Genomic DNA, 24,463 nt, shown 5'->3' on the forward strand with positions numbered 1-24,463 from the left:
AAAAAGAAGGTTTCAATAAAATATTGTGTAAGACAGTGCAGAGTGTGTAACAAATATTTTTTTCATTTATTTATATTAATTAAATACTATGCTAGTAAATAAATAAACTATATATATATTCAACTAATTTATTTATCTGAATTATTTATATAATTTTATATTATTTTAAAATATGAAATTTTTTAAAACATTCTTTTTGATGAAGACCGGACTTGCTATCACAAGTATCACAGTAGAATGTTGTTTCTTTCCTTCTTCCTTTGATCTTCCAATTGGAACACATTGTACAATTCTTGTATTTTTTACAAGGGAAAATAAAATGAATCTTCCCTAAACGTTGGATAGTTAATCATTTGACAATCGGTCGGGTTTTTGTATAGGAGCATAAAAGTCTTTGACTTAGACTTATCAAATAATTTTTCTCTAAATTGTCTTCTAATAAATCCAAGTTTATTGTCTATTCGAGTCATATACTCATTGCTACTTTCATACTCATTGGTTACTGTTTGTTTTCTTTTTATTCGAGGCATCTTTATTTTTATATTATTTAGCATAAAAAAATGTAATGGTTTAATTATTATTACGATAACAATTTTAATTAATAACACTGATATGCTTTTACGTAAACAAAATCACAAAAAAACACGTAGCACATTCATTGAAGGCAGCTTTAAAAATAACTATTTTGATTCTATAATAATAATAATAATAATAACAATTTAAAATTGTGTAAAAATAACAAAATATGACAAATTAGTCTTTATTTAAGTATTACAAAGTATTTGAAAAAAAAAATATTTTAAATTATTTTAGAAACTACCAAATATAGCTTGACATTGGAGTTGATATAAGAAATAAGAGATAAGTGTCCTATAGCTTAACGTTAATCTTAAAAACTGAAAATACAATATTATAGAATATATGTTGATATTAGAATGTATGTTTAACTTTATCAGCGTATCGAGATTTTATATTTCTATTTCTGTCAGATGACTAATGATACTTAATAAATCAGATATAGACTTCTCTTGTAGACTTCTCATTAAGAAGAGAGAAAGATAAAAATTGAAAAGTTGATTAAGCGGATAATATGTGAATTATGTCTTATAAAGTTATATGTACAATAAGAACGAGTGAAGAATTTTGAAAAAAAGTTGTTAAACGAAATCAAACTTTTTTGTTTCTTTAATATTTATTATTTGTGATTATGATATTAAAAATTGAATGAAATCACAATTATTTTTTATATTACAAAAATATTGATGTATATTTTAAAAATATAAAAAAATTCAATATACGCTTTGCTATTATTTAGCAAGAAATTCATTTTCTGTATTCGTTTATTCCTTTTAGATTTTTTTTAATCCGAATTTCTGAATGGAAAGATTGAAAACATGTTAAAAATAAGAAGAAACGTATTGATGAATGAGAAAATTGATTTTGAAAGTTTCTCGAAATTTTTCTTATGTAACTGGGGAAAAAGATTGCTTGAATTGTTTTAAAGTTCATGATTTATTCCCGAAGTGGCGATGAAATCACTGACAATCTTCGTAAAATACATCATGGTTAAGTTTCTGAAAAATATTGAAAAGTCGTGAAATTTTCGCTGATCGATTTTTAAATTATTCATAGAAGTGTTCATTAATTACTGAGATAAGTGAAAATGATATCTTATACGAAAAATATCTTAATGATCCTATTATTACTTGAATAATGTTTCAACAGATTAATAAGTTTTCGACAAATAAGATTTTAAAAGTTATCAAAATTAAAATTTTCTTTTTAATGGTTTATAATTATTACATCTGTAAGAATTAACATACGTTTATTTAATTTATTATACAAAATGAAAAATAATATTAAAAAATATATAAACTCATTGATAAAAGTTAAGATACACATTAATTAATTTAATAACAATAAATAAATTGTATTATATTTCTTAGCTTTACTTGTTGTTAATTTGCAAGCATATTTGAAAAGCAAAAATTGTTCATTATATGACATTGGACTTATTTTCCTATGTTATTTTTATTTCCAACCTATTCATCTTAGATGAGAAATATAAATAAATTTGCATAATTAGTTTGTTTTTTAACTTGTCAGTAAGAGCACTTATAAATTTTATGATTTTCAAATTTTATTTTGATATTTGCAGTATTACAATGTTACAATATTACTCACAATGTTATTTTGATATTATTTTGCTACTTACATAGTTATTTATTTGTTAGAATTGCTACTGTATTTTATTATCAAAAACAAAAATTGTTCATTATATAACGTTGGACTTATCTTCCTATGCTATTTTTATTTCCAACCTATTGATCTTAGAAGATAAGAAATATAAATAAATTTGCATAATTAGTTTGTTTTTTAACAAAGATGTCAGTAAGAATACTTATAAATTTTATGACTTTCAAATTTTATTTTGATACTTATAGTATTAGAATGTTATAATGTTATTCACAATGTTATTTTCATATTATTTTGCTACTTATATAGTTACTTATTTGTTAGAATTGTTACTGTATTTTATTATCATAAATTATATTCATCCTATCGTTATCATTATTATCGTATCATTAATATATGTACTATCATGTTACAATGATATCAAAAACTTATTGCACTTATTAATTATTATTTATTAAATCAATGAAGGAGATTGCATATCATTTTTACTCTTATAAATAAATAAAATTTTGAAATCGAAACATAAAAGAATCGAATGAATACTTTTATATTACTTTTTATTTAATTCTCATAATTATCGAAAAAGAAGAAAAAAGAAAAAAAAAATATCGAAAAATTTTGTTTCAATGTAAAATTGTGTCGTATAACGTTGTTACAGCAAAGCTTTTCTCAATTCTCTAATCGAATTAAAGCGAGTATTAAATCGTATTGCGGAACCATCGTGTTATATTGACTGTATTTTATCCAATAATTTATCTCATTGATCATTATTTATCATTTTTATTTATTTATTAACAATTGATCTCTTTCAACAAAAAAGATATTCTTTGAATTCGAAAGTCAATTATGAATGCAATTATTAGTTTACATAAGCTTTTGTAGAATTATCTTTCTCTTTTGCACATGGTTTAATTTACGATTCATATATGGATTAATTAACCAAAGGTAATAATTTATTATTCTATTATTTTTATCTACGATGTTGAATGTAATGAAAAAAATATTTGTCTTCTAAATATCAATTGAAATAGTGTATCAATAATCCAATTATCTTTCACATTCGTTCTACTTTAAACATGTTACGAATTTCTCATTATTTTACGATATTTTTCTGATGTAAATTCTGATAAAAAAAAGATATGAAGTTAAGAATTGTAAACGAATTGAAAATATTGAATTTATCTCGAAATTTTGAAAATTTATTTGTAAAATACGAATGATATTTATCATTCGTAAATATTAAATATTAAATATTAAATGTAAATATTAAATATCAAATTCGAATAAACGTATTTTTCATCGTCGAATAGGATAAAGAAAAATTAATTAATGAATACAAGATTAAAGATCATATAATTTTATAGGGAAAGAAGAATTTAAAGTGAAAATTTCCATTTCGACGACACAAATTTTATTACACAATATTCATTAATTTTAATGTTCTACGCGTGCATAGAATCCCAGTTAAATCTTTCAACGCAATTATCCCACGAATTATTCGTTATTCCAGTCTTTCAAATAAAATTGATTTTGTCTCGAGAGAATGATTATTCGATAAATTTTTGCATTATTTAATATTCGCTATATAATTTTTTAATCTATCCTATGCTCTTGATGTGTATACCAAAACAGAATATATCATTCTTTCACCCGCGCTCTCGAAAAATGGCGGAACGATATTTCGACTCGAAGTGACAAATTGCAGAGAAAGAAATATCATATTCTTCGTTCGAAACATCTCGGGTAAAACCTGTTGGTAAAGATTCGATGTGTTTCGCTTCGATCTGGACGACAGATTTGATAAATGGGAACGGAATTCTTCTTCTAGTCAAGGATCGACTTTTGAATATTGAAAAGTCTCTAAAGGACCGTGTAGGCATGGGCATACAGGGGTCTATTGGTAAATGAAATTTTCAGGCTCGGTATTACGGTCGCGTATCCTCGAGAGGATGCTTGTGAATCTTTAATGACCGCAAAGCGTTCATTATTAAAGGACTAATTCTACACAGCGCATCGTCCTGCAGCCGAGTCTCGTTATATTTAGAATTTATGCCGTACAACTATGCGCTCTTCTTTGTCTTCTTTGTTTTTGGTTTTTCTTTTTTTTTTTTTTTTTTTTTGGTTTTTTTTTTTTTTTTTTTTTTTGGTTTTTTTTTTTTTTTTTTTTTTTTTTTTTTTTTGGTGGGTTCATCATTCTCGCGCCACAACGAAAATTTAAATAATCAAATTTATCGTGATCGAGAGTGTATTAATTATTGCCATATTTATAAATTTATCTAATTCTGTTTTGTGCTGTTTGAAAGAAGAAGAAATATTAGAAGAAAAAATTCCAGCTTTTTAAAAATACGTTTTAACAAGGGAAAAAAAAACTAAGAAAATAATTTATTGTAATAGAAATTCGTTATATCTCTGAAAGTATGATATATAACAAATTAAATAGTTTTCATCTAATGAGCTTATTCGAATGCAAATAAATTTTATTTGATATTTTAGATAATTATTGATTCAATCTTTGTATTGTGCACATATATAAAAATGAATTATCAAAAAGAAATTCCAGATCTGTAAATTTTTTTGATATAATGTTTGTTTAAGTAAATTGAATGATAATGGAAAGAAAATGAATAAAAGTATTTTATAAATAATTACAAAAACTTGGAAAAGAATTGAAATAGAATAATTATATGCAATTGTAATAGATAACTTTTAGTTATTATATTTGATATAGCTTGTTATATTGATATCATGTTTGATATAGCTGATAAATTTGATACATGTATTTTGGTATAATAGGTTATATACTGTAGATTCATAACAGATAGATAATAGTTCCTGAACTTAGCGTGTAGAATAGTGATTACTGAATTAATAATTCCTTCTTTGATTGCATAGATGCTTGTAAAATAGATATACGTATACTATACTCTACCTACTTATAATCAATCTTCAATCAAGATTGAGATTATCCTAGAGATTGAGATATCGATTATTAGAAATTAATAATTCCAATTTATTTAATGGTTTCACAAATGAAGCAGAAAAACTGATTTTTCTGTGGAAATCAAATTAAGATTGAACTTATTTGTGATTATCTTATTTTTTTGATTTTTATAAGAAAACGAGCAGAAACATGTTTTGTAGATAATAATTTTGCATTTTGATAAAATACAAGCGATTTTTCTGCGTTTAATTATTACATTGCAGAAACTGAAGTCGATAATAGAATAATTGTTAAGATAATATTTACTCATATTACCAGTCATAATTTATTTTTAAATTAAATTCTTATATATCTTTCTTTATATATGCAAAGGATTTTCTACTATATATATTATGATATACTATTCTATTGGAAAAAATTTCTAGAATCAACGAAATTCAGCATTTCAATTTTTTTTTTTTTAATCAATAATATCTCTTTCTGAATATATATTTGTTCCAGCAAAATTTCTATTGCTCGATGCAGTAGTGGAAATCTCGTGAAACTTTCTTTTGTTCGTTTCGTCTGTTTTATGGTTTCAACGTCGAGATGTCTTTTTCATCCATTTGTAAATGGAACATTGCTTTGTAACAATTCCTTTTTTCTTATGAATTTCACGACAAATTTTGTATTAATGGATTAATTTTTAAAAAGATAAAAAAAAAATATTTTTAAAAAATGAAAAGTGATCGAAAGAAACTCATCATAGATTTGCAAAATGTTTATACATGAGACTGTAAACTTCATTCCTCACATTTGGTTCGTCACAACTAAGATGGAATCATTCTACGACCTTTTTGAATAGAATAATAATATTCCATTTCGAAACGAAAGCTCTTTTCTGCACAAAAATTACTCGTAACAGCATTTCAAGTTGTTATTCATAATTGTTAAATATCTTTTCTCTATTGCAATCCATTGAAAATAATTAAATCAATAGACGTTTATTAAGCTAATTATGATAAATTATTTCATATCAATTGTTCTGATTTTCGTGTAAAACGTAATAATCATAATATAACAATTTTGAAAATTGTTCGTTTCATTCATAAACAGCTTAATTAAAACCGTTCCCATGTTTTCGTTACTAATTGCTATCGTTCTGATAATAATTATGCCGCACTCCTCAATCATTTTCAAACTCGACCGATTTTCGTGTAAAACGGAATAATCATAATATAACAATTTTGAAAATTGTTCGTTTCATTCATAAACAGCTTAATTAAAACCGTTCCCATGTTTTCGTTACTAATTGCTATCGTTCTGATAATAATTATGCCGCACTCCTCAATCATTTTCAAACTCGACCGATTTTCGTGTAAAACGGAATAATCATAATATAACAATTTTGAAAATTGTTCGTTTCATTCATAAACAGCTTAATTAAAACCGTTCCCATGTTTTCGTTACTAATTGCTATCGTTCTGATAATAATTATGCCGCACTCCTCAATCATTTTCAAACTCGACCAGTTATAAATTCATTGTGGATTCGATTAACGATCGTATTAATCGAGATTAAGATTTAATTGGTTTAAATTCTCGTTGATAAATTTTTTTCAATTTTCTTTAATCCTTTAAATTAGAATGGGCTAAAAATCAATCGTGAAATCGCATAAAATATATGATTTTATATTTCAAAATTCAAATTGCAAATTATTTTTATCTTTCGATTAATGTGAAGTAGTTTGATTATGGGGTTACGAAATGATCTTCTATTGAAATAAATTCACATACAATCTTAATAATTTTACAAGAAAATTTTAATTTTATATTTATTTTGAAAAATATGAAATTTTTTTGTATAAAATATATGTAGAATAATTTATTTTTATGAATATTTTTATGAAAATTTCGTTGAAAGTTAAATAAACTCTTAAATTTTTACCATTTTTTTCATACTCTGTATACAATTTTAATTAGAAATATTTTTTACAGGTTAATATTAGACATTAAAATTTGATTATTTTATAATTTAATATTTTCTTCTATCTCTTGTGAATATTATATTTAAGAAACAAAAATAATTTTTAAAAACTTTAAAGATTGATTTTATCTTCTATTAATATTCTATTGATAAAAAGATTATACGATTCATTAAAATTTATATTCGATTTTTTATATTATAAAAAACGAAATTATTATCAATCTTCATAACACTTATTAATTATTTTTGCGACTGATTGTAATATACATTACATCGATCAAAAATTTAAAATCTAAATATGCTTCGAATTCAAAAATTTAAAAATGAAATCATTTTAATCATTTTACTAGTATAGAGAATTGCTAATATAAAAATAAAAAAAATATATTTGTGTAAAATCTGTGAAAATAATTATAATTATTTTCGATATATATGGCATTATTTTTTTTTATATAATTTATAAATATTATATAATTAATAGTAAAATTATAAAAATAATAAAATTATAAAAAATAGTAAAATTATAAAAATAATAAAAAATTTAATATAAATTTTTGATATAAAATTTGATTAAATAAAAATTTGATAAAAATTATAATTGGAAAAATGATTCCAAACTTTTGATTGATAGTGTACATTTAATAATGACGAAATAAATATAAAATAATAATAAATAATAGGATAAGACAATAAATAAACGAATGTTTTTGGTATATTTTCATGAGAAAAACAAATATGAATTATTTATAAAATTTCCATACAGGATGCTTAATAGCAGAAGAAAACAGAAAGAATGAAAGAACAATGGATGAACTGTTATTATTGGAACAATTCCCTCAATTTTTCATCGCAAAATCGCCAACATTGGTCATATTTCCAACAATATTTTTATCAAATAAAAAATTCAATATGTGTTAAGGAAATACAATTATGAGAAAAAACTATTGTTTTATGAAAATTGTAATTATAATTTATATATAATTTTAATCATTTAATCATAACAATTGAATTATTACACAAGTTGAATAATTTAGTAATAATAAAATGTAATATTTTTCCTTTATATTAACAATATACAAAAAATTTAAAAAAAATTTGATATGAATGTTTTACAGTTTTATATATATTATTAGAAGTATAAAGAACAAATGGTAATGAAAGAATAGAACAATTAATCATTATGTAAAAATAACATATATTTAATATATAATTCTATTATATTTTCTTCAATCTTTCAAATTTGAAATGTAAAACTCAACGTAAAACTCTACAACAAGCAGAAAAATAAAGTTATCATTTGTTTATGATAATAGATTATCACAAGTGCATGAAATTATAAATAATGTGAGTCAGACAATAATGGCTAAGATAAGAAAGAAATATGCTTTTGCTTTAGACAAATAATAAACTATTAATTATTTCTAATAGGAATGTACGTAACATTTTGTGATATATTCGTTTAAAAATATTCAAAAACAACGATTTAAGAAATAAAAATAAAAGCTAGTGAATAGATAATTTATTTTTTTTTTAAATATTTGTTCAAAATTATAAAAAATAAACGTGTTCGTTTTGATAAAAATATAAAATTAGGAAAAGAGTATATTAATATTTATAAAAAATGAACTGTGAATAATTATAACTATGATAGTCTGATGAGACAAACATAATTTAAAATTTAAATCAAATGGAAAATTCTCTACTAGATCTTATTAATAGAAGTAGATCATAAGTAAGACAAATCATGAAATTTGAAGACAGATCATTATATATTAGAATTGTCGTAATTAATCATACAAATGTCTTGATACTTCAATAAAAACTGAATAAATTATATAAAAGGAATAACATTTAGATATCTTACAAAATAATTTTAAATTATTCATTATATATAATGAAGTTATAATTTTTCAGCAAGATGGAAACGCAAAACAGTGAAAATAGTAAAAAAATTAGCTTTTCAATTAAAATTTTTCGATAATAAAATATAATCCAATGTAAAAATATAAAATATAAAAATGTAATATTGGTATTAATTTAGTTGAATATTTATGAATAATAATTAAAAAAAATTATATAAAAATATATAGAAATATTACAATATAGATAACATTTATCGAAAATTTTTGTAATTGTAATGTAATGTAATAATAAATTGTAATGTTTTTTGAAAGATTTAAATCTAGAAAAATTTTTATGATTCTCATTTATTTAATGTTCAATCAATCCATCTATTCAAAACAAAATTTTTCTATAACTAGAGATTTTTAAAAAAGAAAATAAATTAGTCTGATTTTATATTTTAATATTTGTGCTTTTTAAAAAATTTTATATTTTAAAATAAAAAAAATAATGATTTATTTTTAGAAGTTTTGTATTACATAAATAAATTTATTATTCAATTATTATTCAATAATATCTTTTTTTATATTTAATATTCTTATTCATTTTAACAAAATTTAAATAAATTAGATACAAATAAATATTGAATTAAAGTTTTCTTGCATTCTTAATAAATATTATCAATATTATTTTAAATTAACAAATACATTTTAAAAATTTTCAAAAATTCTCGAAAAATATAATCTAATTTTTGAAAAAATTAGGAATATCAAATATAGAATAACGAATTATACATAATTTAATACCAAGTATATCTTCTAGAGCTTTATCCCTTATAAGCTTTGAGAAAAAATAAAGAAAAATAAAATAATTATAAAATATAAAATAATTTATTTTTGAAATATTTTGTAGATTAGCAATATAAATGAAAATAAAACGTTATATTTTATTTATTAAATTAAGCTTGTAATTATAATAATCCAATCTTTAGAAAATAATAAAAATTATTACTTGTCATCATATTTTTTTTTAAAGATAAGTGTTGAATAATTTCATTCTAGGTAACATGTGACTAACTGATATATTCTATTGTTCTTAAAGATGAAAGTACAAAAGAACTCTTCCGTTCCAAGATATAGATATTTTTTTCTTACATCGAAAATTTAACTAAGATAATTATGAGGCGTATAATTTCAAGTTCAATTTCATATTATTGCCATTTCTAGAGAATTTTTATTTTTACATATCTTAAAAATACAATTTTTTAAAACATTATTGATAGTATGGAAAAACTTGATCTTTAATGACGAAAACTGGATATTTAAATATCAATACAATTTCTTTAAGTTAAGTTTTAAACTTTCCTACAAAATCTCATCATTATCTATATGAAAAAGAAGAATTTTTAAATCTATGTTTAGCCACCTTGACACTCTTCGTATCTTTGTAGATAGAGATACGTCTGTTTTTCATGGAAGAGCCGTTCCATTTTTTATTAACTTCATTTAATAAATATTAAATTATAAAGTCGGTTGTCGAAAGAAGTATCATTAATATTCAATCTTATTCTATTATAACAAGAAAGAAAGATAAAAGTACACTTTGATCCGTTTCTCGTACAACAAAAATTCACATCTGTTCAAGGATTAATCCTTCCATGCGAATCAAACGATAGCAAAACTCTCGACGAAAACGAACAAGAAAAGCGTCATTGCACCCCTTCTCTCTCTCTTTCTCTCTCTCTTTGATCCCACAAAGAGATGCAAATACCAAAGGATACGATGGAGTACATCAGTCGGACACGATCGAACGAGTAATTTCCTCTCATGTGACGTATAAACGAGACCTCCATATTTCTCGAAAACATTTCGATTTTTTATATTCAAAAGGATTCGATACGCAACAGATATCTACACCTACAGTTCACGAAAGAGGAGGAGGAGAGGGAGGGAAGGGGCAGAAGGGGTGAAACTACGTCATTTCGCGCTCCCATCTTTCTGTCCCGTTCTGTTTGACCCAGATATCCGGCAATTTCCGCGGACTAATTATGCAGAAAGCAACTCTGCACGAGAGACGGCTTTGCGCGAACACGGCCTAAAATTTTTACACATAATCGTTTCCAAAAAAAAAAAAAAAAAAAAAAGGAAACGCGGAATCCGAGGGTGACTTTTAATCATTAAAGTTGCATGCTGTGACGCGCATTATGCTAGGGGTCGTGCCTCTGAAACATTAAACTGTCCTTCAATTTTTCACCACTGCCAACGACACGGTATTAACCGGTTCTTTTTTTTTTTTTTTTTTTTTTTTTTTTTTGATGTATCGTTTCATGTCGAACATGTCGTACATCGAAGACGTGTCGTATCGTCGAGCAAGGAAGAGTTAATATCGGTTGATTTCGAAATTCGCTTCTGTTGTTTATAGAATGTTCAATATTCGAACCAACAGAGAGAGAGAGAGAGAGAGAGAGAGAAGACAAATTAGGTTAGGTTAGGTTATGTCTTGTCGTCGAGCAAGAAAAAATATATCGGTTAATTTCGAAATTCGCTCTTCGTTGTTTATATAGTAGACCGTCCATTATCTGAACTAATAAAGAAACAAAATCTTTCGGATAAAGTTAGGTTAAGTTATTTCGGATAATGGGATTCTTGATGTAAGGATTCGGATGTGAAAGACAGTTTGTATTATGAAATTAGGTTATTTACTTAAGAAATATTTTTAATAATATATATATGCAATGATTTATGATACAAATGAGAGCAGAGAAATTTTAAGGTTCGAAATTAATAATGGAGGAAAATCAATAATGAAATTGATCGAGAAGTTTTGTTTTCGAGTAAATTAAAAAATTTGAAAATTGTATAAATGAAATTAACTAATTTTTATAGGATAGGAAATTGTTTTTTTTTTTCTTTAAAAATTGGAAAATTTATCTTTGATTTAATATTTTTTTTAAATCAGGATTTAAACATGTTCGCATGTAGAATAATCACTTGTTAGTATATTTATATTAAAAAATTAATTAATTTCACTTGTATTTGAAAAATCTTCAAACTTACTCGAAATAATAATCTAAAATCGAAAATAAAATCTATGAAAAAATTATATTCTATATTTTTATGTTATTTCAAAACATAGAATCTCACTTGCATTTATTATGGAGCACTTTGTATAAAAGAATGTGGATCTTATGATTAATTTTTCACTTTTCTTTCTTTTAATAATTTAATTGATTTTCCAATATTATTTTTATCAATTTTATAAAAAATCCATCGCTTTCTAATTTCTTCAATATTTTCGATCTTTCAATAATTTTTCAATAATTTCAATATATTGTTTACAAGTGAATACTATGTGAATGTGTCTAACGTCAATTTCAAATTAAATTTTATTTACTGTTACATGTTTGTATTTGTTATGAGTAAAGATAGTGTGCAATTTAAAGTATTCGAATAATGGAAGTTCTATCGTACAAACGGATTGTATTAAATTTAAAAAAAGTATGTGAAAAGAAAATGGCGAATCGAATTTGGAATTTTTACTTATTTTCTATCAGGTTCCTATTGTCATATTTATAAGATTTATTTATTATAATATAATTACATTATGTTATATATCATATTTGGATGATCATTTGGTTATGTATTTCAAATTTAATCATTTTACCACGAAGAAAAAAAATTTTGTTTACTTTAGATATGAATGATGTAAAGAATAGAATAGAGTTATTTAAATATTTTATAAAGGTATGGGATAATTGAAAAAATTATGTAAAACTAAATCATAGAATATTTGTTTTTTAAATGTTAAATTAAATTATTTTAAATACAAATAAAAATAAAGTTTTCGCTTTTGGAGGATTGGAAATCAATTCATAAATGAAAAAAGAAATAAAGAGACTATATAATGTTATTTTATTTTATAAAGGAAGATACGTGATGGATTCGAAAAAATTTTATTCAAATTTATAGTTCTTCATCAAACAAATTCCATGTTAAAATGCTTTTTCACTCGACACATATACAATTAATATTCATATAATTTAATTTCCAACCAGATTTCAAAAAAGTTAAAAAATAGAAAGTTGCCATTTTTATTAAATATTCGAAAGATATTAAAGTATATCATATAAAATAAAATATTTTATATTCGTTACAAATTTTTAATATTTTATTTCTCTAAGTCTTTAATTCAGAAAGCAAAATGTATATTATACTCATTTATTATATATTAATTAAAAAAAAGCATTTTTACGTGTGATAAGGATCGCTCGCGTGTATTTAATTAATTACAAAAAAGGAGATCGTGTCTCAAAAAAAGAAAAAAAAAAAGTTGGAAAAATGAAACCAAACCAAATACACACGTATATATTTTAATTAGAAAAGCAATATAAATCACAATCCTAAGCCTAATAAGACAGAATCGTCGTTCTGTATGACAAGCATGATGAAATCGATAAAAACCCGCTTACTTCAGTGTCGTCTAACCGTTGTGACTCGAATCGATGTGTTATGACAGGTCAACTGTGCAGTTTGTTACGTTAATTCCTCCGTAGAACGATGAACAAATCTTATCCCAAAATACGATGCAATTCCGCGTATCCGTATCATTCATCGATGTAAATTCGAGGTTCCTACGAGAATCGCTATTATCTTTTTTATCCAAATCCATTCTTAACGTACACTCATTGTCCGCGTCATAATGGAATTTCTGTAGAGGAATTAACGTCAACTGCAACAGCACACCGAGGCATATCGAAGTGTCACTTCGTAATCGAGTGTCTTGCACGTTTCAGAGGGAGAGAGGAGGGTGGAACGAGTGGTGGTCACCGTGAACCCCGATCAACGCCCGATTGGGGTACTGGTGCACTTAATGGAGAACATCTTTGGGTACCGACGTCAGCTTCCGGCGACTTCTGTTACGTCAACGACTGTTCGGTGAGTGTCACGATAGCAAATATAAAATTGTAATTTCGAAGATCTGGGGGTGGGCAGAAAAGATTGGGGTTATGTTTAGAAATGTGGATCGAGAATATTCGGTTAATATTCGGTTTTGAAAAAAGTAATTTTTTATCGACAAATATTTTCTCCGTTTCTCTTCGATTAAGAAGTTTTGAACCTTATGAAGATTTGACTTTTATCGTGCAAAATATGTAATGATTAAAATTGCCAAGTTTTTTTTCGTTGTTGATAATTCTTTGAATATTGAATTACGTTAATGTTATTTTGTGCATACGATGTGCGTCTTTGATGTGAAATTGAACGTGATGTTTCCGTATAGTTATCCGAGTTGTAACACGTCAAAAGATTTCAAAGAAGTATGAAATTTCATCTGGGTTCTAAGAATATTTAATTCATAATAGTATTTTAATGTAAGTTGTATTAAGAATAATAATTGGTCAGATTATGAAGAATTAAAGTAACTTTAAATTGAAATATATATACATAAAAATTTTTGTATTTTTTGTATAAAAAACAAGTACATATATATAGTTTTTTATTAGATACATATATTGGATCTTTTAATTTTTATTTATATCAAACGTTTGTCGAACAATGATTGTTGAAAATATTTTTTAAAAAATCTAGTAAATCCAATCTTTTTGTCTAATATGCGATACATATAACGATAAAAAAATCTGTATTAATTAAATAAAATATTTATAACTCAATTTAAGGATCAATTAATCGATAAATGGAAAAATTGGATTTGAAGTCCTGACAATTTAATCATATTACATATTTCTCTACATGGATATGTTATTTCATTTTTAAATCGTGATATGAATTGTTTTTACTTCGAAATTGAAATTGTGCATATGTTCATATAAACAAATATAGAATTAAAAATTATTAATATATAAATGACATATAACAAAATTATTAATACAGAAATAAAATTAATCAAACTGTGACGAAACGTTCAATTGCAAACGTTTCTGTTGCGAATTATTTCATTAAACGAAAATTATGTGCTGTCGACGAAAATAGGATAGATGGATCATGACCTATTATTGATAAATAGATTCCCTCGTGATATTCATATAGGCGTGTAATAATAATAATAAATAGTATCACCAAACTAAACTGATCAATTCAAGAAGATTAATTATAATAATATTTAATTTGATTAATTCTTCAAAAAATAAAGTTTGATTTTCAAGTGATTCATCTAGCAAATTCAATACCAATATGATTCCACTTAAGAATCTTTTTTATAATTATATTAATAGAAAAAATTCATAAAAAGCAAATTAAAATATAAAATTATAAATGTAATCTATATTTTAAGAACAAGTGTAAAAATATAATTTTTTTTTGTATCTTTATATGTTAAAATATTTAAATATTTAGATAAAAATTAATTTATGAGATTGTAATAATAACGAACGAGAGAAAGAAGATAATAAAGAAAATGAGAGTGTGTTTTATCTGATTATAGACTCGTTAGTAAGGCTACCTAGAATGTTCATCGCCGAGGCAATCCTCGATATTATGCGCGAAAATTAGTTTTTAGTGCTTGTAAGGTCTTCTCTTAATCATTCTTAAGTCCCGGAATACCGTGTCTAATTCTGTTTTTAGAAAGTTCAGCAGAGAACTTTACTTCCACTATTTTAACAAAATGAAGTTATTTTTGATGGAAGAAAAACGAATAGTTTCATCAGTCGATATTTAGCTCTTTCCAAGAAGAAAATACATTACTCTAGAAATTTTCTATAATTAAAAAATTTTATCTCATTATATATAATGATTCGTGTCGAATATATATACTATAATACTAATAGTAATTCGCATTTGGTGATCCCTAAGATTCTCTAGAGTCCCTAGGATCTTTATGAAAAATATATTTTTTGATGTAATGTTCAATATTTTAATAAAATTGTTTTTTAAAATATTATTATTACAAATTTTCATTAATAAATAATAATTGATAGCAAATATAAAAACAATGTAATATTATTCTGGTTAGTAAAAACGAAAAAATAAATCCAATGATCTCTAGGATCACTTTGTCAAAATAGATCATATTGCTTTAGATTTTCGTTTTTTTTTAAATATTGGAACAATTGGATATTAAAGAACGTATTTTTATAAAAATATAAAATTATTGTCGCCGTACAAAAAATAGAGAACACGTTAGAGGTTGTACACGCATCCCTTTCGCAATGAGTGTAAGAAAGCGCATAATTAACGTTACATCACGATTATTCGTGACATGGATCTACATAGTTTTCATTTATGCGATGTCTTCCATTTGCGAGTTATTACGATGATATTAAGAGAGAGAGAAAAAAGAGGAGGCTTACGTAATGAGAACCAAGGTCACTTTGTCCACACACCTACCTTCTAAAACGGAATGAATCGTTCGTATTTGAAGAGAAAATTAGCTATCAATGGATGATTAATATGTAATATTCTAATATTGGCAATTCAAGTGACGAATCAACATATTTATTTTTCAACATGAATTAATAATTATTTTGTTTCTTTAAAATAAATATTCATCGAATTAATATATTTATAAGATTAAATTTCGCGATTATAATCATGTAATAATCAAGTTTCTTCTCTCAAAGGATGTGTGTTAAATATCTTTTCCTTCATAAAAAATGATAGGCATTATTAGAAAGAATCTTAAGATTGAATTTATTATTATTATTGTTATGTATTATTTATTTATATATATTAATTTATCGTTACATTTCAATCATAAATATTTCAAAAAAAAAACTTGTCAAGAATAAATTATATTGAAACGCCACACAATTAAAAAAAACTTATATAATTTAGTAGCTGTCTTTGATTCTTCGTTATTGATTTCGAATGACTTCTTTAATTATAGTATGATTAAGATAAAATGCAATAAATTTCAATTGAAATATTGAAATTGTGATTTTATAATAATAAAGAATTATAAATATTTATATATACACAAGAAAAGACATTTTTTTAACTTTCATAATAAATTGTTTTTTTTTTACAAACAAATATCCTTTATGAGATTCGCAAAAACTTTTAATGATAAATCTTTTTGAAAAAATTTCTAAAATTTTTGTTAAAACTTTTATCAGAATTGTTACTTCATTCCAGGACTTTTCGAGAAAGTTTTTTATGAATCATTTCATTCTCGTGTACACAATGTTCTTGACTTGATTCTCAGTTTTTGTTTAGATAATATGTACGTAATGTTATTACGCAATAATTAGGAATAATAAATTGCAAAAAATAATTAAATTAACTTTTAGTTAAATGCTTTTTTTTAATATTAATATTAAATTAATATTAATATTTTTTTTAATGTTAGTTTATTTAGTGATATTAGAATTTAGTTTAGTGATATTTCCTGAGAAATATCTCCAATTGAAAGTAAAAAAGAAAAGTTTATATGCTTAAAAACTGAAATTTTTAAATAAAGTATGGCATTTCTAACAAAATGAAATTCAAGAAATGCTCAGTATTACTTGCTATAATGATACATTTAATGTACATTTAATTCAATTATATTTAATTAAACAAAATTAAAATAAATAAATGATTCATTTTGCAAAACGTAATCAATATTATCCCAATAATAATAATTAAACATTGATTATCAGATTCTCAAATGTAATATGGAAATTTTTACAAATCCATTGTTAATAGTTGTCACTACTAAAATCCTGTGGCCAATAAAAGCAAGTTGAAAGTGATAATGAAAAAATAATAATTCTAATATTCGATAATTATTTTCATCCATCCAACGTTTACCTTACAATTATGCATCATTAATGCAAATAAATTCGATGAACCGCCACGCGCCTTCACCTCGTAAGGGTCAAATCGATAAAAGTCGAATGAAGGATCAAGTCAATAGGGTCGAATCAATAGAAATCGAATCAATAATAATGAGATCGACAGGAATCGAATCAATAGAAATGGAATCGACAAGAAATCGATCATCGTTAAGAAACCATCATAGATCATATAGAAACTCGAGAACTAAGTCGGATGAAACAAATCATCGATAAATTCGAACTTTTTCTATTATTAATGTCCGTTCAACTGAATCCCAACGAGAGTGTATTCCGCCGTGTGTTGCTTAATTTAATTTTAATGATTTCGAAGCAATCATAAATTCTATCCAGTGAAACGAATATCGATATAGAAATGGTGCTGAAACACATGCCCACTAAAAGTCCATTTAGTTTCACGATTTATGCTCCTTTCACGCGAAACACTCTCGCGAAGGTGCACGAGATTTTAATGGGAATCGAAATCGAATGGTACTCCGTCGAAACAGGAAATTAATATGTGAATAGACTTGCGTCAGGATATTCTGTCTGTTTATTTCTTTTTTTTTTTTTTGTAGTAGTTTCTCGATTATTCGGTTTACATTCGTGGATGAGAGTAAAAAAAGGAAACGAAGTGGGTATTTACGTTGATCCTTTGGTTGGCTGTTTATTTCGCTTAAATGTTTGAATAATTTGTTAATAGAAGAACGTTTAGAACTTCATGCTCGGTATTTAGCTGTTTGTATTTTGTCAAGAGTATATAAAATTGACGTAGATAATCGATTATACATTTGAATATCTGTTATTGTTAACAGGAAAAAATATGATTAAATTTTGAAAAATAATTTACGTGTAGAGTTTGTATAAATTTTTTAGAACGTTATCTAGTAAAAATAATTGTTGAATACAATTCAAGATTATCAAAGATTAACGAGGAATAATTTATTTTACATAAAATTCTTAACATTCCATTTAAAAACGAGGTTGACTTTTCGTATGATTTTTATCCATGTCAAAAGAATTATTTATATCAAATTATATGTCATTTGATATGCAAGTTTGATATGACATGTAGAAATTTCAAAATTACTCTTCAAAATTGAATTTTCTTATAATTTCCTTTCATGTTAAATTGTCTTAATATTATATTTTGAATGCATTTAGAATGATGTTCTCGTTTGAATATAGAATTTTTGGAACTTGAAATTCTATCGTAGATAACCTAAAAATTAATGAAATGACTGTTTATTGTTGAATTCGAAAGAAAAATGAGACGATGAAATTGGAGTAAAATATATCAGAAAGTAAGAGTAAAATATTCAAAAAATAACTATGAATCTATCTATTATATAAACTATATAAAAAGAAATTGAAGAAAATATATCAAAAGAATTTGAGTTACATCAAGTTTCGCGCTCTTTCACATCGCACGAAACATTTTTTTCTTTACGGCAAATAATTTATGTACTAATTATTTAAAATGGCCACGTTGAGAAATCCATCTTATATTATACTCCATAACGTTAAATCACGTAGCAATACGAATGATTAAAATTGAAACAAGCGATAGTCTGTTTAATTGAAAAACACGCACGAACGTGTGGTAGAAAATGATTCATCATATCGGTCCATTTATACAAATATACTATACTGCGCAGGGGTGGGTAGAATAATCTCGTGAAATTGTTATCGCAAATACGATTTCGCGCGTTAAATCATGATGCAAATCGATCAAATGTTGTACTGTAATCGTTTTTGTCGTTATTGCGTTGAATAATCATCGGTTCAATAATGGATAAATAATTACCGCTTAGCAATTGCCCGATAACATATTCGCTTTTCGTATCTGAACATTTATGATTTCTCGTTGCCATGCTTTCTTCGATCATAATATATAGAGTGAATCATCAAAATATTTGAATTGTCGCGATAAATAATACTGTGTAACAATGAAAAGTTAGATTTAAAAATATTCTAAAAATATTCTTGTATTATAAGATGTATTGGAAAAGATATTGGAATTATATGGGGGAGTTGAAAATTAATGGTGTAAGTATAATCAATAGAAAATGAAACTTATAATTTTAAAATATTTAAAGTTATTTGAAACGTATATTTCAACAAATATGTTTTATAATTTTTAATTATTTAATTGTTTAAATCATTTTCCAATCTAAAATTTATGAATGTATGTGTTGTTCAAAATATTTTGTATTTAATTTATATCATGATTTTCAATTTGTCATGAATGTGAATTTTTTTTTAAATAAATAGTATGAGATAAAATAAATATTCAAAATTTATTCCATTACTTACTTCAAAAAATATTCCCAGGCGAAATTATTCAAAATACGAAAGAAACTTTGAAGATGAATTTTCTTAAAAGAAATAAAATTTTCACTGAAAAAAAAAAATTACTTGATATATATATATAAAATCATGTATCATTATGCTCTAACACAAACTTTTATCAAAATAAATATTCTCAAGTTAAATAAATTTTCTTATAAAATATTATTCAAATATTTTTGTAAATTACTATACATACATTTATTTAAAAAAATACAACCACAAAAAGAAAAGGAAAAAGAAAAAAATGTAACGATATTCTCTTTTTAGGTTTTTAATACATTCGTACATCCTATTTTACGGCAATTCGTTCGCAGCTCAGAAACTCGGCCGCGGGAAGAAAAAAGGAAGGCGTTAAAACAGTTTTTAATTACTTTTCCAACGTTCTATTTTTAGCAGACCGAACATTCCCTTTATATACGAGAACGACGCATTTTATCAGAATTTCCAGCCACCCGTTATCTCCCTACGATTCCTTCATATTTGTTCAACTTTTAATTACTGTTTAATTCAGAGGCAAGGGAAATGCAGCTTGAGACCCTGTTGCTAATTACGCTTCCTACTTTACCATCATCCCCTGTCTTTTATCTTCGGTCTTGTTGCACATGCTATTACACTTCTTCCTGGTCTTTTTTGGCCGTGTGAAATAATCTAACATTATCGCGCTCCGCATCATTTTTCACAAAGATGCAGTTTCTGGATGCCACAACGTGTGTTTCCAACATATCTTTCTTTCCGTATTTCCATCATGTCTATTGTTATATTATGTTTCGTTGGATGTAACATTGGAAAGCGAATATCTTGGGAAATGATTAAGGTGATTGATGTTATTCTCTTGATTGTAATAAATTGACATGTTTCACGCGCAACTAGGGTGATCGCTAGTTAACTCAAAGATAGTGCTGTCAATCATTATTGTGTATAAACGATAATTCTGTATACATAGGGTGTCTCAGGATAAATGAAACAAATAAAAAAAAGTATTTTTATACTGCTAATTATTATTGATATATAAATGATAATATGATATATTAATAATATGATAAATGATATATAAATGATATATAGGGAATTTCAGAAACGAATGCAACAAATAGAAAAGTTATGATTTTCATATTATCATATAGTTATTATATTATTATATATGATAATCTATGAGTATATATTTATAGAGTTTCAAGATGAATGGAACAAATAGAAAGGATATGATCTTTATACTTAATAATATGAATATCAGTCGAAAAAAGAGAATATTTTTTTATTTGAAATTTCCTTATCAAGAAAATCAAATTTGAAAAATTTGCCATAAATTTGATTAATAAATGAAAAATGTAGAATATTTATTCATTTAAAAATTATTTTTTGAGAAAATTAAAGTTGAAAATGTTCAATTTCTATTTTCTCAAAAATTAAAATTTAAAAACACACAATTTTTATTGTACACTTTTTATTTGTTTTCATACATAAAAGAAACTTTTATCAATATTTATCCAATTTTAATTAAATTCATTTATAAATACTTAAAAAGTTTCCAGACTTGATTTACTCGAAAACAAAATATCGAGAGAATATAATTCAAATGATAGTAATAATGAAATGATTTTTTGTTTCATTAATAAACAAAGGAAAAAAATTTTTATAAAAGTGAAACGAAAATTCTCAAAATAATTGCTAGCTTTTATATTCCTTTGAATATTTTCATTGAATTTCATTTCAATTTAAAATTAAATTTCAAGGATTTCATGAATGTTTTATATTATACTATTAAAAGATTTTTCAAAATTTTTTTCTTTAAATTTACTCCATCTAATTTCGATTAATTCTTCAGAATAAATTCTTTATTGTGTTTTAAACAATCTTTCTTTCTTTTTTTACATATATATAAAAAAATATATATATAAATTTTTATAAGAATAATTATGAAAGTAGAAATGAAGTAAAAATCTATTTCACTGTTTGAATATCATAATAAATTTTATTGGATACTTTATTTCTTTTTTTGCATATCATGTGAATGATATATATGTATATATATCATATAGATTTTTCTACAAATTATCCATAAATGCATAAATTTCTATAGTTTACATATAAGTAATAAATAAAAACTATTTATTTAATGTCTAAAATTAAAGGATCACAGAATTTTGATCGAAAAATTGCCGACTTTTTAATTACTGCTATAATTTTAGAGAAAAATATTATTAAGAAAATTCGATTCGAATAAAGAAGAGTTAAAATAAGTTTATATTAATTATTAAATATTAAATTTCTTTCAAAGTTACAATAATGCAAAGATTAATTTTTGCTAAAAATTTGATGATTTTTTATTTGATATATTTCAACAGAATGAAAAATGTTTTGTATAATGTAGAAACACACGATATTGATATTGACACTATATCATTCGATAATGTTCGAACATTAAGAAATGGATTTTTTGTAAATTTTGTAATAGTTGAGATTCAGCTAGAAAAAATACTTTTTTGATCCATGATAAATAACGTAAATATGAATAGGGATGTAGTGTGTAGGTGTGTGAAAACAAAGTATCTGAAATAAATTCTCAAGCGAAGATAAAGCTTAAGTAAAACAACGTATTAGAGATACATGTAAAATACATAATGTTCTCTAACGTGACTGATTGTAGAACCAAGGAAGTTAGTTTACTGGAAAAGCAGTGTTGGATGTGTACAGTGTTTCCTGAGAACATTGATCAATTAGAACATTAGGATTACTTTTGAAAATAAATGATGTCGAGTAGTTTATGGTTCTGACGTGAAATTTATGATTCAACGTGAAATTGAAATTAATATTTCTAGTTTCAAGTTTGAAAATTCATTGTAACATTCTCTTGAAAATGAAACTTTTTATGTACAAATTTTTCATTTTATTCTTTCTATAGATACAATTATTTATTAAATTTTGTAAATCAGAACATTAGAGAGAAACTAAATGATAAATTGTATTAAAGGTAAATTTAGATTTTATGCTTGTGTGATATATAAATATAATTCACTTATCGTGAACGGTGTAAACGTTATTTTCATTTACATTTCATTCAAAATGATTGAAATGAAGGAAATAGAATCAATTTCTACTTTTGATCAATCGCATGAATGATTTATTCCTAATGAAGCGAGAATAATATGACTAACCATGTTCAAGAACAATTAAACAGCTGCATTTAACAGATTTAACTCGTCGATATTTTGAAAACTAGTGAAACGAATTTACCATTGAACGAATATAAATATACTCTAGCGTTTATTTTTCACTGTACAGATAGATCATCTATTCAAAACATAAAAGTTTAAATTTGCTTTTAAATAACAATGTATATAAATCCTCAAAATTTTTGAAACAATATTCATTAATTGACTCATCAATTAATTTCATAATAAATTTCATAAATTATAAAAAAATATATATCATATATGGTAAAAAAATATAATGATATTACAAATATTTTTTTGAAATAATTATGATTGTTACATAGCTTGCCATAAATTAACTTATTATTAAATTTTTCTTTCTTTCTTGAGAAATTGAATACTGAATCACGTATCCAATCATACTAATAAAATTAAAAAATATCAATTTCTGAGAGGCTTAACTATTGACAAAATTTCTCAACCCAGTCACCTATTTTTGTATCTTATTTCTTCTCACCATCGTAAAATCCGCCAGTTCAAGGATGTGGCCACGCATTGTACTCGAATAACCGTAAAAAACAAGAGCGTAAAAAGTGTAGGTAGAAAATGTTCAGTATATATATATGCAGGATATCGTAAGCCGTGTTTCCCAAAGATACGACTGTTGGAGGCACAATATAAAAAAGGCGCGACGTTCTCTCGACATGAAAAATAGCGTGACGACGATACCGATGATGTACAGTTGAAAACAACTTGGACGGATAAATGTAAAAGAAAAGGAAAAGAATACCGGTGTGCTGCGTGAAAATATTTTCGCGAAAAACCTAACCTAACTTAGCTTAACTTAAGCATTCGATGCTGTACATTTTTTATTCGAGACGAGATTATTCCCAGGCCAGGTTGCACGGCAATTCGCCACTCGTGTTCCACAGCCGTCCGTTTCCAATTGAACAGTTATTTCGGAAGTTTTGAACGATTCGGTGGAGTGTTTGGGGAAGGAGAGAAGAGCAGCGGGCGAGTGAAACATTGATGGGTACAGGTTTTCATTGGGAGGTAGAAGGAGATAGAGGATTATAGCTGCGAAAGGAAGAGAGAGAGAGATTTCGCAGGTTCACGTTTATTTCGTGAGCGCGTTTCCTTCGCTTTTACGAGCACCATTGCTCTTGTTAGTATCTGAAGCGCACGTCGTGTTATCATGTAGAACTTGTTCTCTTTCTTTTTGTTTTTTTCTTTTTTTTTTTTTTTTTT

At 24.8% G+C, this 24,463-nt stretch overlaps 1 protein-coding gene across 1 annotated transcript in view; it reads left to right on the top strand.

The window, feature by feature from the left end:
* LOC102675876 (eye-specific diacylglycerol kinase) overlaps nucleotides 1-24,463 on the top strand; it is a 64,261-nt gene that overhangs the window by 9,590 nt on the left and 30,208 nt on the right. The window contains exon 4 of the mRNA XM_031511993.1: nucleotides 13,737-13,878. Within this exon, the coding sequence (XP_031367853.1) occupies nucleotides 13,737-13,878 (142 nt within the window). The remainder of the gene's footprint in view (nucleotides 1-13,736; nucleotides 13,879-24,463) is intronic.

This window comes from Apis dorsata, unplaced genomic scaffold (genome assembly GCF_000469605.1).
Source record: "Apis dorsata unplaced genomic scaffold, Apis dorsata 1.3 scaffold_376, whole genome shotgun sequence".
Classification (NCBI taxonomy): Eukaryota; Metazoa; Arthropoda; class Insecta; order Hymenoptera; family Apidae; genus Apis; species Apis dorsata.